We start from the raw sequence: 14,791 nt of genomic DNA on the forward strand, positions 1-14,791 counted from the left end.
AATTGAAATTTAAAAAAAGCTGTGCAAAGAAACTTCTAGATCTGGTTTTGCTGCTCCGTTGTTCTTGTCTAAGGCTTGAGGAAATTTATGACTTCCTGCTCCTACTTGTACCACTAAGAAATCTTCCAGAATAAAAGTCTCCTAAAATCTCTTCTTACAAATGTATGTACATGTAGGTGATTCAACTGAAAACGCACGTCCTTTTGTTTGGGGGCAGGGAAGGTTCCCCACATCTTACTTTTTTTAATTAAAAAACACAAAACTTTCTATATGGGCTATAAAAAATATGTTTGCGCTTCTCTGCTATTTATATCGCATAGAAAGAAGGCCTGAAAATTGGCAGCAGGCATTTCTGCATGTTTTGTACCTCAGAAAATTAAGTATGCCAAGAATTCTCATCTGTGGTTTCACTGCAGAAATCCAAGGATTTCTAGGAATAGAAGGGGAAGAAACACTCTCATGCCTCTGCTAGAGGGGTGAATGAGCTTAATCTTTCACACACTGCCATGCACTTGCTATGGCAAATAATAGGAATTTGTCAGGAGTTCAAATTAACTAGTGATAGACATTTTTAAGGCATTCAAATAATATCTTTTGCAATTCTCAAGCCACTTTTCCTTGTGAAGCTATAGTGCAATTACAACTTCATTCTCCTAAGGATTTGAGAATAATCTCAAAACATGAAGATAACATTTTAACATAAAAGATATGTGGAAAATGTAAAATGAAAAAAAACTCACAAAATAAAAACAGGCCTATTTCAGAACTTTTTTTTTTTTTTTATATATATACAACAAAGCAGTAATAAAGACCAAAACAGATCTTTTCTTCCAGTGCAGATCATCATATGACCGTTTGAGAAGGTGCTGCTGAAATTGAAAGGCTGGTGTTTCATGTAAGAAATATTTCAAAATTTGCACTTTACAGTTATTCCTCTGGAAAATGGTGGAGGGATTAATATAATTCTCAACAGGCAAGTACTCCCACACGTTGTCTCCATGTGAAAATCCTGAGGCTATCAACCACCAGCTGCCCACAGACATTAGCTCAAAACTAAAGCTGTGTGTCACAGCCAAGTGAACTTTTTCTTTAGGTCAACATGAAGATTTACTGGCACTCAGAACAGTATACACCAACTTCAAGGTAAAAGAGTTTGACGCAAATATCTGAGATAGCCCTATCAGCTCCATATTTCAGCTCCTCCCACCTGGATTGGCTGCTCTTGTCTAAGTCAACTAATGCACAATTCAATAGCCTTGACTTACTGTGAGATGTGAGTTATTGGGGTCAACAGAGTTTCACCCTCCAGGTCAAGCTCATCGGCAAAGCTGTTGGTCCTGATGAAGGGTCCTGTGCTCACATCTAAAAACGTCGGGCTTTTTTTCACTGTGAGGAAATATGCAGATAACAGTTAAAGCAATAACATTTGGCTTTTCAAGGAGGATCTACTGCTTGTTTGGATCTCTGAAATATTGTACATTTTAGCAGAATATTGAAAACAGAAGTTACTACAAAAAATGGGCATATAGCTCAGAGCTCATGAAAAGTAGAACTAATTCTTCTTGAAGCATTTCAACTTCTTAGGACTTAAAGATTTTTTTTTCCCTTTTTTGTTGTTCATACTCCTCGTAGACTAGAATTCAGAGTATCTATATCACAGGCAACTCCATGCCTTATAAAAGTTATTGTACAGTAACTTTTGTAAAAACAGCCATGTATATATCCTACAGCAGCAGTGTGTGAGCACTTCAATGACAAGATCAGTTTCTTTTTATGTCATCTCTATTTCATGTTTTAGTTTATATAATTGGCTTCTGGGCTGTAATTACTGTGACTAGGATCAAGAAAATAGGCCTAGATCCCCCAAGGAGCCTAGGCATTTTCATGGTGAGATGTCTACAGGTTCCCAGTCCCTCTCACTATTCAGCACAGGGATGCCTCAAGTGTCAACCCAGATATGAACTAGGTGTTGAGATGTCCAGTTCACCCAGGAGGATGTCCTAAGTGGGAGGACTATTTTGCAAAATGTCAGAAATTGGAAGTTTTTAGTTACTTTTACACCAACACTTTCATGCATCCAAGAAATTAGGCAGAGTGGTATAGATTTCATTTTTAATTTCAGGCTCCTAAATTCTGCCAGACTAACATTAAGAACGCTAAGTGCTCTTTTGAGCGTGGTCCCGACATTTGCCAGAGAAGCCACAAAATTTCTGTGTATATAAAACCACTATTGTATTTATACTTGACTATAAAAACGTGCACAGAGAATAAAAACAACAGTAAGCAAAATTCTGTAGAAATTCCCTAACACACAACCATTTCACTCCAGTAAGTTCTCCTCACACGTAACAAGAAATCAAGATTGTACCTCAACCCACTAGCTCTCTGGGAGCACTGAGATGAAAAGCTGCTTAATAAAAGGCAAACATATTCTCTCCCTCCCTCTTTTTATTTTAAAATTTTCTAAGATGATCATAATCAAGATCACAGCCTGTTCTGGTGACCAGAGTAGCCCTATACTCCTTACTCTCTCATTCTTAAATGCTGCTTCAGTATAAAGGAGCAACCACATCAAAACACTTCCATTCGACCTGCTTGCACAGGGTGAGGAAGGGCCTAGGGAAGCAAATGACGTTAGTCAGGGGTTCCCTTCCACAGAGTGCCTTGAAGCAAAGCTATAGCAGAACACCGAGGAACATACACTGCCTCAGGTATCCCAGGCAAAAACATTGCTGAGAACTTGCAAAAACAGCGAAGCAGAAGAAAAGAAACTAAAGCCTGCCATAATCTCTACCAGTCTGGTACAAAGACCAGCTACTAACTGTAATATTGACCAACAACTTCCTAACCATCTAATATAGACAACATAAAAATTCATAGCCATTGAACTCCTGAGGACTGTTTCTAACAAAGCATTGTTTAAAAAAAAAAAAGTATGTTAAAAGGGCTAAAAAAAAAAACAAGAAGCAACTTCAGAAATTCGTTTTCAATGGATAATAATGAGTGAAAAGAAACAAAACAGATACAGCAAGGGATATTTACCATAATTCAGGGATCCCCCAAACTTTATTTTCTATATATTTGACGGCTAGCAGTAGCAACTATGGTAGCAGGTATGAGTATCCAACTGATAATGCTGGACACTACTTTGAAATGGCAGAGAATACACTCCCCCTAACATCAGAATGTCTGCTCTAAAAGACAAATACTGAACTTTTTATCAATGATTATAACCACAATAGTAAGAAATTAGTGATGAGTTTTCTATATTACCAACACAACAATTTTGGATACAATATGAAACGTATAGAGATGCTTTTCTGGTACTGGAGTATTTAGCTAACAATACAAAGTACTTTACACTTACCCTTTTGCAAGGACAGTCAACAATTTAGAGCACTTTACAGCATTTTTCATGGAAAACTTGAATTTTAATTAATGCACTTAAAAAAATAACCCTGTTCTGCAGATTTTTTTTATTATTATTAAACATTTGCAGTTTACAACCTGAAAAACTTTCCAAACTCAAAATTCTACTGAGATGCCTATGCTTTCTTTAAAAACCAGCACTATAATTTTCTGTGCCACAACAGGCAATTCCACACAGAGCAGTGGAAGGATTTAGTAATTAACAAAGGTGATGGAGCAATGAAATATTATCAGCTTTACCTGGAGAGGAAGGAGCGCTGGAAGATTGCTGGTCTGTGGAAAAGGATGGCCAGGAGCGCTGACAATCTGAGTCATAGTAAAGATACACATAAAACAGAGATAGGAGAGGGAGAAAAAAAACAAAAAATAGAAAAAAGTTCCAGACAGGCAGCTGAGGAGATGCAGACATACCTAAAATACAGTAAGTTGTACATGACACCTTTAAAAATAAAAAAGTACTGGCAAAGAGAGTTTCTGGGAAACTCTTCCATCGTCTATTTCATACTAGCAGAATATTAAATCACCACTAGGGGAGGCATTGCGCCTCTTCAAACATTCTTCACCGTGTTGATGCAATATATTGCTTCCTACATGCCAGTCCTGTTTTGAAAAAAAGTAATCTTATGTTTGCCTCCTCCTTCCTGACTTCACAGCTCCCTCGAGTGTTTCCCTTTCCAAAGTGTACAACCTTGTATGGACTCCTCTTGGTCTGGTTCATACTGTCCACAGTGTAGGTAGCTCCTGGCCAGATTTCAGTCTGCCACTGAAGGTAGAAATTACCTGACATCCCATAAAAAGCACTTATAATTGCCAGGTTCAATCATTTAAGCCAAGTGCCTACCTCAAGCTGAATTTAAAGGGAAAAGTTTCAGGCAAACAAGATTAGTCAATGCTGAGAAAGACTCAGGAAAACATAACACTTATGTTATGTTTAGTTCTTTTAGTCTTGTCATTTTAGTAACTATTTAATTGAGAAAATGCCTGTGTATTCATATACTGGGACAGAGTGATATTCTTCAGAAGTGTTGACTTTTTCTTATGCAACGAGAAGAACTCAAAATATAAATGTGACAGAGTGAAAAAAAAAGAGAAAAATCAGAAAAAAACCACCCAATCCTCATTTTTGCAAGTGTTCTGTCAGTATCAGGCATGCTCTTCAGTCCTTGCTGAACTGATGATACCAGGAGAAAGGAGGTATGTAATTTTATTCACACTTGCTACAAATATACACTTCCTTCTCTATTTCTTTGAGTCCCTATCAGAACAGTGTTAGGTGAACTCTCAGGTCCACTGAGTTTACTCTGCCTGGCTAGGAAATTGAAACTATGGTGGCTGGCAAAGCTCCTGTGATGTTTCCCCAAGATGAAGAAGTTTCTTGTTTTATGTAGAACAGGTGGCTTCATGGCTCTTGTTCCTCTCCTGAGCTTGTTCCACCACGCTCACCCCCAGTGGGGATGCACCCCTTGGAACACAGGAGAAACATGGAAGCAGGAAAATGGGCAAACCAAGGACTGGCCAGGGGAGTCAGGGAGATTCAGTTTGGTTTGTGCTCTTTTACCACCTTAATTACAGCTATGATCCATGTGGGTTCAAATGAGAAACAGAACCCTGTATTTTCAGGTGCTTAAGTCCAAGTCTGAGGATCCTTACACTTGATTAATGAAAAGAAACCTCTACTGTCTCCAGTGGATGCAGTGCAGAAAATTTACAGGTGGCTTGCAGCACTCTCATTAATCACAGGGTTTTTTTGCCTAGACCTAGCTCAAATCCTAGAGTCTTTGGGGAACACTCAATTGTTAAGAAAGTGCCTAAACAAGCACATTAGAAACATCACAGGACTACATGGCTGCTTAAGTGATCACAGAATCCAGACAAACAGTAAAATAAATTATTTAATTTATGGGTCCCCATCTGTTCATGAATATCTACAGAGCATTTTTACAGGAACAGATGCACCTACTTCAGACTGCACAATTTTGGAGGTCAAGTCTGGACATTTTTCTTCCATCCCAGTCTATTTGTTTAGAAATTAATTCTTAGTTATCTGAGCATATAACTTCATTACTAGATGAATTATAGCTTATATTACTTTTATATTATCTTTTGGTATTGATTATACATACACTAGCAATTTTTCTCAATTATGAAGAAACAACAAGTGATAATCTACTCATAAGCAAATATTTTATGAGTGCTCACTTTTCTCTTTGCATTGGAACTGTGTGTGCGATTGCAATTATAGTGTGAGAAGGTAAAGTTTGGGTCTGTCTAGATCTCCTTGGCTGCAAAAGATTTCTTAGAAACTATACAGCACTAGACACACATAAAAAGCACTGCAAAAAATGTTACATTGTCATAAGCTGGCATGCCAGAAATAAAATTTTCCTCAACTTACCAAGCAATTTTAACATTCCTGTTTGTCCTGTATACTTGTAACAGTTTAGAGAGAGCAGAACACAGATAAAAAAGAAAAAAGGTAAGTGTCAGAAGAAATTAGAGAAAATCCTTTTAATGAAAGCTATAGAGCTGATTTTTGAAGTGGCAGTAGTAGGCTGCCTGCAAATCACATTATCCTTTAGAAGCTTAGAGATAAAAGGTAGGACTTGGCAAATCAACGCATCTGAAGCATCATTCATTGGATTGTGCTGAAGACAGATATCTGTACTCAAAGCCTGATACACAGGGTAAACTTACTATTTGCCCACATTCTAACAGTTAGGTCATTTCTATCGCCAGATGCAAATCGCAATCATTCCTTAACAGAAGCCAAGAAAGAATGGAAAAGCATGAATGTCGCAGAACAAGAAATGTTAAAGAAATGTGCCATAGAGTACATGGAAGGTGAGACTTTTTGCCTGAATTAAAATATGCCTGGTGCCAGCCCACATTTTAATCTTATTTTAACGGTCATTAAATTTAATCCAGTCTGCCAATATTTTTTCTTTAGGAGAAAAGTGCTTAAGGCATCTATAATCAATAAAGCTTACCTTAAAAATTCACTCTCATTTTTGTTGTCAGAATTGGCAAACACAAATAAACACAATTGGCATACATAAATAAAAACTCCTAGTAAAAATTGCATTTGTAAAAACAAACAAACAAAAAAAACAACCAAAAAGCAGTGTAAACTCAGAGTTATTTTGGAAGTTCATTATAACTAAGGCATCTGTAACTAATGCATCAATAAGGTGACTATCAAATTGTACCTATTTGTACAGTGACAGTTAATACAGATGGATCTACATTTGTTTAAAGTACGTCTGCTTTCAAAATTTGATTCACAGCCTACTCCAATGAGCAGATGGCAAGAGCACATGATGGTTTCACATAGCAGACTATGCTCAGAGAGGCCAAGACACGTCAGTCCTTTTTGGTTGAGGTACAAGCACAATAGTAACATGTCCTGGGTAAATTTCACATGGAAAAGCTGACAGCTAATAGCTTCAATAAAATGAAGAATTGTGGATTGTAAGCACCAGCCTCTGAGATGGCAGCTCTTCTGGCAGGCAGAAATGACAAATAATTTTAGTTTGTCTATAATTGAGTACATTCATTAAAAGAATAGTTGAAACTTAACCAGACAAGCCAGCAAAGTCAAAAAGCAAAGTACTGTTTCTTCAGAAATAAGGACAACAACTAGTTTTGTCCTTTCTCTCCTACATATTAAAGACTGCCTATGTGTAAATCGCCAATACAGTTAACTGGCATTTTATAACAGAATTTCTTACCAGAATTTTCATATGTATCAAAACTGAAATCAGGTTTCCTGTCATCAGACACATGGTCATAAGTGATGTGTGGAACAGTTAGCATCTTATCTGGAGAAGAAGGCCCATTGTCCTTGTCTAACTTAAATTTCTTCTTCTTAACCTAAAAAACAAACATATATTAAATTACCAAACCAAGCCACATTTAGTAAGATCTTCATTGTCTTTAATAATAATGAAGCCCCTAATGAGCTATAACCACCTAAAAGAGTACCTGACCAATAATACTTTCATTATACTATACTGTGCATTTCTCTGCAAGAGTGCCCCCCATTTCCCAAAACTGTCTAATTAATAGAATTCCACACATCATCACATCACACATCCACACATCAATCCCCTGACTGAAGTAAAAAAATCTGCTAGCTCCGCAACGGTTTATATAAATCAAACTACTCTAGAATATCTTCACCATTTAGTGGACACAATACATCATACCTTCAGCAAAGAGCAAATAGCTATAGTGCTACAGAACTCAGATGAATCTGGGATACTAGGAGAAATTTTTGTAAAACATCCTCTCCTTTCCAGTGCACAACTACCCCGCCCTACTATTCCAATAGAGAGGATGAAGTATTAGATAACAAAGATTCTGACAAAGTTTTTTTTTCTTGCTGTATTTTAACAACAACAAAAAATCTTAAGTTATAGAATTGGTGGATATGAAGATACTGCCACATGTAGGCGCAAGATGTCTTCATCACAGAAGTTTAAAGAGCCATAAAATCAATAGCTGACAGAAGCACCAGAGTTGTGTTTTTTGTTTTTTTTTTTTTTGTTTGTTTGTTCTTTAACCAATTTGGAAATATTCATTTTCTTTTTCTCCTTTGCTTATACTTTTCCAAATAACACTGAGTTATTGATTGATATGCCTAAGTTCATTATTGTTCTTTTCCAAATCCATTAAAAAAGTCACCTTTAGGAAGTGAAGCAAATTAAGTTATACTTTAAACCTATAGTTACTGAAAATTCCCAAACTGAGTTGTAATTGAAACTTTGAAACCCAGTAATACTCTGTAAAATAAACACTATAAAGAGCCTCTAGAACATAAAACAAATTAAATCCAATTTAAAAGTTTGAAACTACTATAAAAAGAAATGTTAGTTACTGATACCATCACAGATTTCTTCGGTTTTGGACTGGGTGACAGCAAATGATAATTTCTGGCAGGTTTTCGAATGTATATTTTCCATGTAGAAGAGTCTGGGTTTTCAGCTGCATAGCATCTCCATGCAGTCTAGGGCAAAAGTTGTAAGCAACAGAACAATTAATGCAATCGGAGTTGTAGCTACCCATACTTCCAAGTCAGCATATAAGACATTCTTTATTTAAAAGTGTTCTTGGATTTCCCCCATGGAAATATTAACTCAGCATGGGTCAGAATTCTTATTCAGTAAACAGAAACCACCGAGTCTGAACTGGGCAAAGCGGAAAACAAGATCAATCTTTTGAAGTGCAACTTTTGTTTGCATTAGCAACAAATAATAAAAGAGAATTCTAGACTGGACTCAAAAGACTGGGGTTGAATTTCTTGTTCTTCCACAGTTTCCCTAAATGACTTTCAGCATTTTGCCTATTGCATCCTGTGTTTCAGGCCCCTACTCAAAAACCAAAAATCATTCCCCCATACCTCCACAAGAGTGCTGTCAGGAAAAAAAAGCAATTGTGATATGGTCAGTAGGGCTATATTCTTACAAAGAAATGATTGTGGGAGAGCACATGATGGAACAGCACTAATAGATAACCAGGAGCCCAAAATCAAAAGCAATCCTCCACCTCCCCCAACGACTAGTGATTAAAGTACTATGTTCAAAAACAAAAAGGAGGAAAAGCAGGGATAGGAAACGAGACCAGAAACAAAACACTGCTGCATTCTCTCTTAAAATGTAAATATATGATCAGGGATTATTAATAATTAGCCTCTAAATTCAAATGGTAGATCCTCACTTCCACACTACAGAAAAACACACACATATCTATGTAGTTACACACACAAAATCTGAAGTGGGAAAGGGCAGAAAACACAAGATGAAAGAAAGAAAGCAATGCAGAATGGTAAAGAAAAATCAGACAGCAGCTGGAAAATAAAGGATTAAACAATCACCATGTAATTCATGGTTAATAACAATTGGCCTCTAGAAGAGAATAAGAAGGAATAAGTGAAAAGCTATCACTAATTTCAGCTGTTGCCTTGCCTTGTTCCCATTTCATAATCTTCTTGGTTTAAATATAATCCTTTTGTAAATTAGTTGTAGAGTACTTATTCAAATGGGCTTCTAGAGCTCCACAACCACTAGTAAATTGCAATTGTCACTTATTAATAACTGGTAATCAGCAACTCATTGTCTACCCTTCACTCCTCAATATTTCAGATTGAGACAAGCATGGTATTCTAGAGACGCAATCTCAGACTTGCTGGTATTTTGGGGTCGATTCCCCAGAAGGATTGATGGGAACACTAAAAACCCATTCTTTGCAAAACCATACCTTTTTCTGACCATACAATCCAAATGAAACACAGAGAATGAAGACTTTTGGCTAATCTGTAGCTATTACCAGAGCCTTAAATTTAAACCTTTTTCATATTAACTCTGGGACTGTTTAGTTTCAAGCATAAACTTTACAGTTAGCTACTGTTTCTATAAAGAGCCTGACCTGGAAATCCACATTCACTCATGAAGCTGGAGAAATAAGTCATATGAGAACGCAAAAATGATACGGCTTAGGTGTACATCTACTTTTTTTTTTTTTATCCTGTAATTCTAAAGCTATGTGCAGAAACTGCATGATGGAAGAAAAGTTGGAAAAAACCCTGCAATGAAGCAATATTAATACACCTCCAGAGTGAAATGTTGGCTCTGCTGAAATAAAGGATAAAATCTCATTGACCTTACTGACACAGATCCGCAACCATATTTTTAACTGAGGGGATCAAAATTTTTCTGCCTTTTTGTTATCCAACACAAAAAGACTGATTTTGCAGAATCTCTGTGTTTCCCAGTCACTTACAATGGCACTGAAAATTGCAGACAAGATGTTTCCTATTTAAGACGCTGACTTAATTCTCCTAAAATTGGGATTTTTAAGAATGTATTTGTACCAAGGAAAATGAAGCATATCTGACATTTGTGTTTTTAAAAAATAAATTGCTCCTTGTAAATACAATTTCACATGAAGTCTCTTCTCTGTTTTTCACTATCGCAAGCACAGCATTTTATAATATTTTCCACAGGTAAATTAACCAATAACCACACGACAGCCTTCAGTTTTCATTTTAAAGAGCTGAAGCAAAGAATTGGCATTGATTTGGGAGTGAAGTTTCTGCTCATTGGTTTACATTACAGGTGGGATTTCCAAATCTGTTTACGAGACTTGCATCTGCAACTCCTATACTTTTTTTTTTTAAAATGTGAATTAGGCCCAAAAATACTGCCAAGTTTTGAAGAAATTACAAATGGAGAGAAATGATAGTAGGCAAAATGCAAGAACTCGGTACCTGTATGAGAGAGGCAGCAGCTGGAATTTGACGGTTGAAATGCTTCTGTCTTTGTTTCTGCTGTACCTTTAGGGCAAAGCCTGAACCAAGAATTCCCTGTGGTAAGAAAGAAAACACAGATTTTTTATTCTTTGTAAAGGAGGAAAAGAAAGCACACATAAGCTTGCCGAATTATGTTGTATTAATGAACTCCCATTCTGCATCATAAAACCCAACTAATTACTTAGAGGAAATGACTTAATACTGTTAAGTTTTTAGACTCAGTTAGTATTACTTGTTGAAACAAACTATGAATGCTGTCGTGCCCTGATCCAAAGCCTATTTAAGCCTACTGGGCTCAAACACTAAAAAGCAAGCAGAAATAGTATTTCATACCCTCCAGAAGTCTCATAAATGCTTGTGCAAGGGAACGATAGAGCAGGGAAAAATATTAACCTGATGTGCTTAACTTCATTTTTATGAGAAATAAAGCTTTTTAACTGTAGCATGGCAATTCCTATTTCCATATGTTAACCCATGCAGGGATAGGAGGACAAGAGGAAAAGGACCATTACAACATAGGCAGGACTGTGGTGAGTTCAGCAAGAGGCCATCTAATCAATTCTCAGGACAAGGGGCATGGACTAATGGCACTGAATGGTGTACAACCCAAAACAACTTCCAAATGTAATGTAACTTAAGTCCATAATTACATATAGAGCAAGTCATTTATGTAGTCATGTGCATAGCTATAGACATATTTAACAAAGATTTTAGTAACACAGAGATAAGAACACATCTTCTATAAATCAGCTTACATGACTACACCTACTCAAAAAAGCATAATTCATTTTCTACATATGGTAGTCAAGGTGTCAGGGCAGCCAGTGATCTTGGCTCAACCTCTAAGAAACGTATTAATCATCCAGTATTTTGAAAGAAACAGGAAAGACCCTTCCTATTACAATCATTGAGCAAAGATCAAAGAGTTAACGATGATCAAACATCACTTATTTGGAAAACGCAGAATCGTTGCTAGACCATGAACCCAAAACAGTTTTGTTTAGCCACAATTACTTCTGTCTGTGATCTTAGCCTGCTCGTCTGCTTAAAATGGGAGCAAGACGTATGCAATAGCTACTAAGTATCAACTATTTACCACTAGAGCTTCAAAATCTTAAGTTTCCCCTTAGGGCCAACTCACAGAAATAGCTTAACTCAGTAATAAAATCACAGTGATAAAGGTGGGGGGTGTTCTTTTATTTCTACAGTTAGGAAAAACTGACAGGTAAACATAAAAGCAGTGCTGTGAAGGTGAGGCTACTGTACGAGTATTTATAAAACATCTTTGCTGGCATTCAAGTCTGAGGAAAAAAAACTCAGCCAAAAAAGCAGCTTTGGCATTTTTCTTGCAGATCATTTCATTTACTAAACCTCCCTTCTAAACAAGGAACAAACATGAAAGGTCAGACTGAGGAGGGAAGACAGAATATACTTTTAATGGCAAACTGATGTTGGAGAGTCTAAAAATCTACACTCAAAAGCACTACAGCTTTTACAGAATGACTAATTTTAAAAAGCAATTGTAGTTTTAATAGCTGCTGTTACATGTCATGAAGAGTTTTTGTGGATGTGCTGGCATAAAAGCATTATTTTTATCCATTCTGTCCCCATCACTTCCCTGCCATAGCTATACTATGCTGACAGAACTGTGTCACTGAAGTAAAAAGCTTGCTGAAAATAAAGCTAGCAAGATTCTGACAGTAGGGAGTATTCTAGATAGATCTAGACCTTTTCACCCCTTTCACACCAGATTGCAGAAAATTTCTGACAGCATGATTCAGGTCACACAAACATTTTAACAGAACAATTCACAAATATTGCCAAATTTGTGAAAGCAATACCTTTAACTACTCTTTGCACTGACTATTTTGGGGCTTTCAAACCACAGCACATCTTCCACTGATTTTGAATTTACTCTTAGTACTCAGGTGCCTTGTTTCTTGTTAGAAAGTACTTGGGAAGTTGTCCTCAGTGCAAACAAAGAGCCAAAACACTTAAAATCTCAATCCTAAATCACTTCTGAAAATGAGACTTTGGCTATGGTCAGACATTAACTTGGCAAACTGCATCAGCTGCCAACATAACTGGCCCTGACTGCTTACTGTTGCCTCTGCCAGTGACACCTTTTCTGCAGTTTTGCCAGAGTAAGGGTGTGTATGAGAGCCTTGCAGTTCACCTTGGACTTAATCAGTTGAGTAAACTATGAGTGAATGCTATAAGAAGCCAAAACATCACTAAATCACTGAGTCCAGAGATATGTAGCATGAGAAATACTTCCTTTGCACTTCTCAGGTAGGCAAAAAAGTGTTTTGGTTTAAACATCCCCTTCTCAAATGTATAGAAAAACTAGCATTGTATGCAATAAACACTCTTCTTTTTTTTTTTTTTAAACTACTCAAAGAAGCTTTTTAGCTTCTGAAGTTTAAAGGATCATTAACAGAAAGTTTCCTCTGATGAACAGTGGGTCAACAGCAAATTGCCAGCAAAAGCACAAAATAACCTACCGCAGGTAGTGCAAAAAACGAAATTGCGAACACTGAAAAACAAGATGCAATGGTCTTTCCAATCCAGGTCTGAGGCACTTTATCCCCGTAGCCAATAGTTGTAACTGTCACCTGTAAAGAAAAATACTTAGAGCATTACAGAAAATATTAGCATGGCAGTTTCGGGTTGGTTTTTCTTAATTTATTTCATTTTTATTGCTTTATTTTAAGGAAACTTGAGTCGCATTCCTAACTCTCCCAATGACAATCTGTGCTATATTAATGGAGGCAGTTCTCCTCTCTGGGTTTGCCTCCCCACCTATAACAGAACAAAAGAGGCACAGGAAATTGAATTACAATAAAATACGTATTTAAAATCTTGTAAAGTAACACCATTAATTTAAGTCTTCATGGCTGAGACAACTTTACTGTATACAAAGTTACTGGGATGTGGGCTGCCTGCCCATGTCAGACCCTTTCCTTAGGGAGAGGCTGCCAACAGCTCTGAATTGCTGATTTTCTTTATGGACAGCGGATGTTTGCTGAAGAATTTCAGGGCTGTTGCAAAGAAAGACTATATATACTGTAACTGTGGAATATGAATGGGGTCAGACATGAAGTATTCTACAGAATAATGTTGGTATAAATAGCAAGAGAAGCAGAAAAATTTCCATACAGCAACAGCTCCTTAAAACAGTCTAATGAATCACTAACTTGCATAGAACATCAAGAGCAAGAACAGATAATTTAATGCATGCATACAGGAAACATCTGTTGAGTTTGGGTTTCACTGAAATAAAGATTACCACCATGGTGACATAGCATAACAAGGCTTAATAAGTCATTATTTGCAGGAGCTCAAGGAAGGAATGGATTTGTTTCAAGCAGAAAGGATACATATGGCATCTGAGAGCAATTTAAACTCACCTATGTCACAAGCTATTCCTGAATTTGGAAATTAGAGAGATTTTTATCTGTGACTTTGAAGAAAGCTAACCAAATCAGACCATGTAAAGCACACGAAGCTCTCAAGCAGTTGAAGCACACCTCAGATGCTGGCTGTTCAGATTTCTGACAGCGTGGGCATCAGCTGCCCAGGATGCAGAGGATGTCGGTCCCAGAGAGTAATACACAAGTGCTACCCACTTCTGAGCCCTGCAGCTGCTCACCCGTCTGCCTCAGTGTCCTCCCCTGCAACTGCAGAAAGGCAGTTACTGCCCAGGGCAGCATCAACAGTGGAGAGAAGGGAAGGAAAGGGCACGTTTATAGAGGCAAGATGTTTGTTAAAGGGTGAAGTGATGGAGAGCTTGGGTTTGGGGAAGTGGAAGGGCAGGTAGTCCAGGAAAAGTGTTACCATCTGCCATATTAATAATCATCCACTGCTATTAAAAGATAAGACACCACAGGGAAATACTGTAGGTTTACTTCCCACCTCAGAAATGCATGAAGCAAGCCATCTTCTTTCACTGTCCACCTTCTAAGCAATTAATCATTCTGTCTGTTTGACACTTGGCAAAGGGATGGCTCTAGCTGTTGGAGGTGGTGGTGTTACAAGTTTATTTCAAATTATTTT

The 14,791-nt window shown here is 37.2% G+C and overlaps 1 protein-coding gene across 10 annotated transcripts in view; it reads right to left on the reverse strand.

Annotated features, from left to right (window-relative positions):
• KCNQ1 (potassium voltage-gated channel subfamily Q member 1) overlaps positions 1-14,791 on the reverse strand; it is a 409,094-nt gene that overhangs the window by 234,943 nt on the left and 159,360 nt on the right. For 8 of the 10 annotated variants that reach the window (XR_014585267.1, XR_014585268.1, XR_014585269.1 and 5 more), the window contains 7 exons: positions 13,240-13,350; positions 10,694-10,789; positions 8,312-8,434; positions 7,158-7,299; positions 5,825-5,851; positions 3,670-3,735; positions 1,266-1,386 (listed from right to left, as the gene is read on the reverse strand). Coding sequence is in view for 7 of the 10 variants with exons in the window: in XM_083838814.1 (XP_083694940.1) it covers positions 1,266-1,386; positions 3,670-3,735; positions 5,825-5,851; positions 7,158-7,299; positions 8,312-8,434; positions 10,694-10,789; positions 13,240-13,350 (686 nt within the window). In the remaining 3 variants the exon portion in view is untranslated. The remainder of the gene's footprint in view (positions 1-1,265; positions 1,387-3,669; positions 3,736-5,824; positions 5,852-7,157; positions 7,300-8,311; positions 8,435-10,693; positions 10,790-13,239; positions 13,351-14,791) is intronic. The other 2 variants (XM_083838812.1, XM_083838813.1) reach the window with 2 other exon arrangements.

The sequence above is a fragment of the Anser anser genome (assembly GCF_964211835.1).
Source record: "Anser anser genome assembly, chromosome: 5".
Taxonomy (NCBI): Eukaryota; Metazoa; Chordata; class Aves; order Anseriformes; family Anatidae; genus Anser; species Anser anser.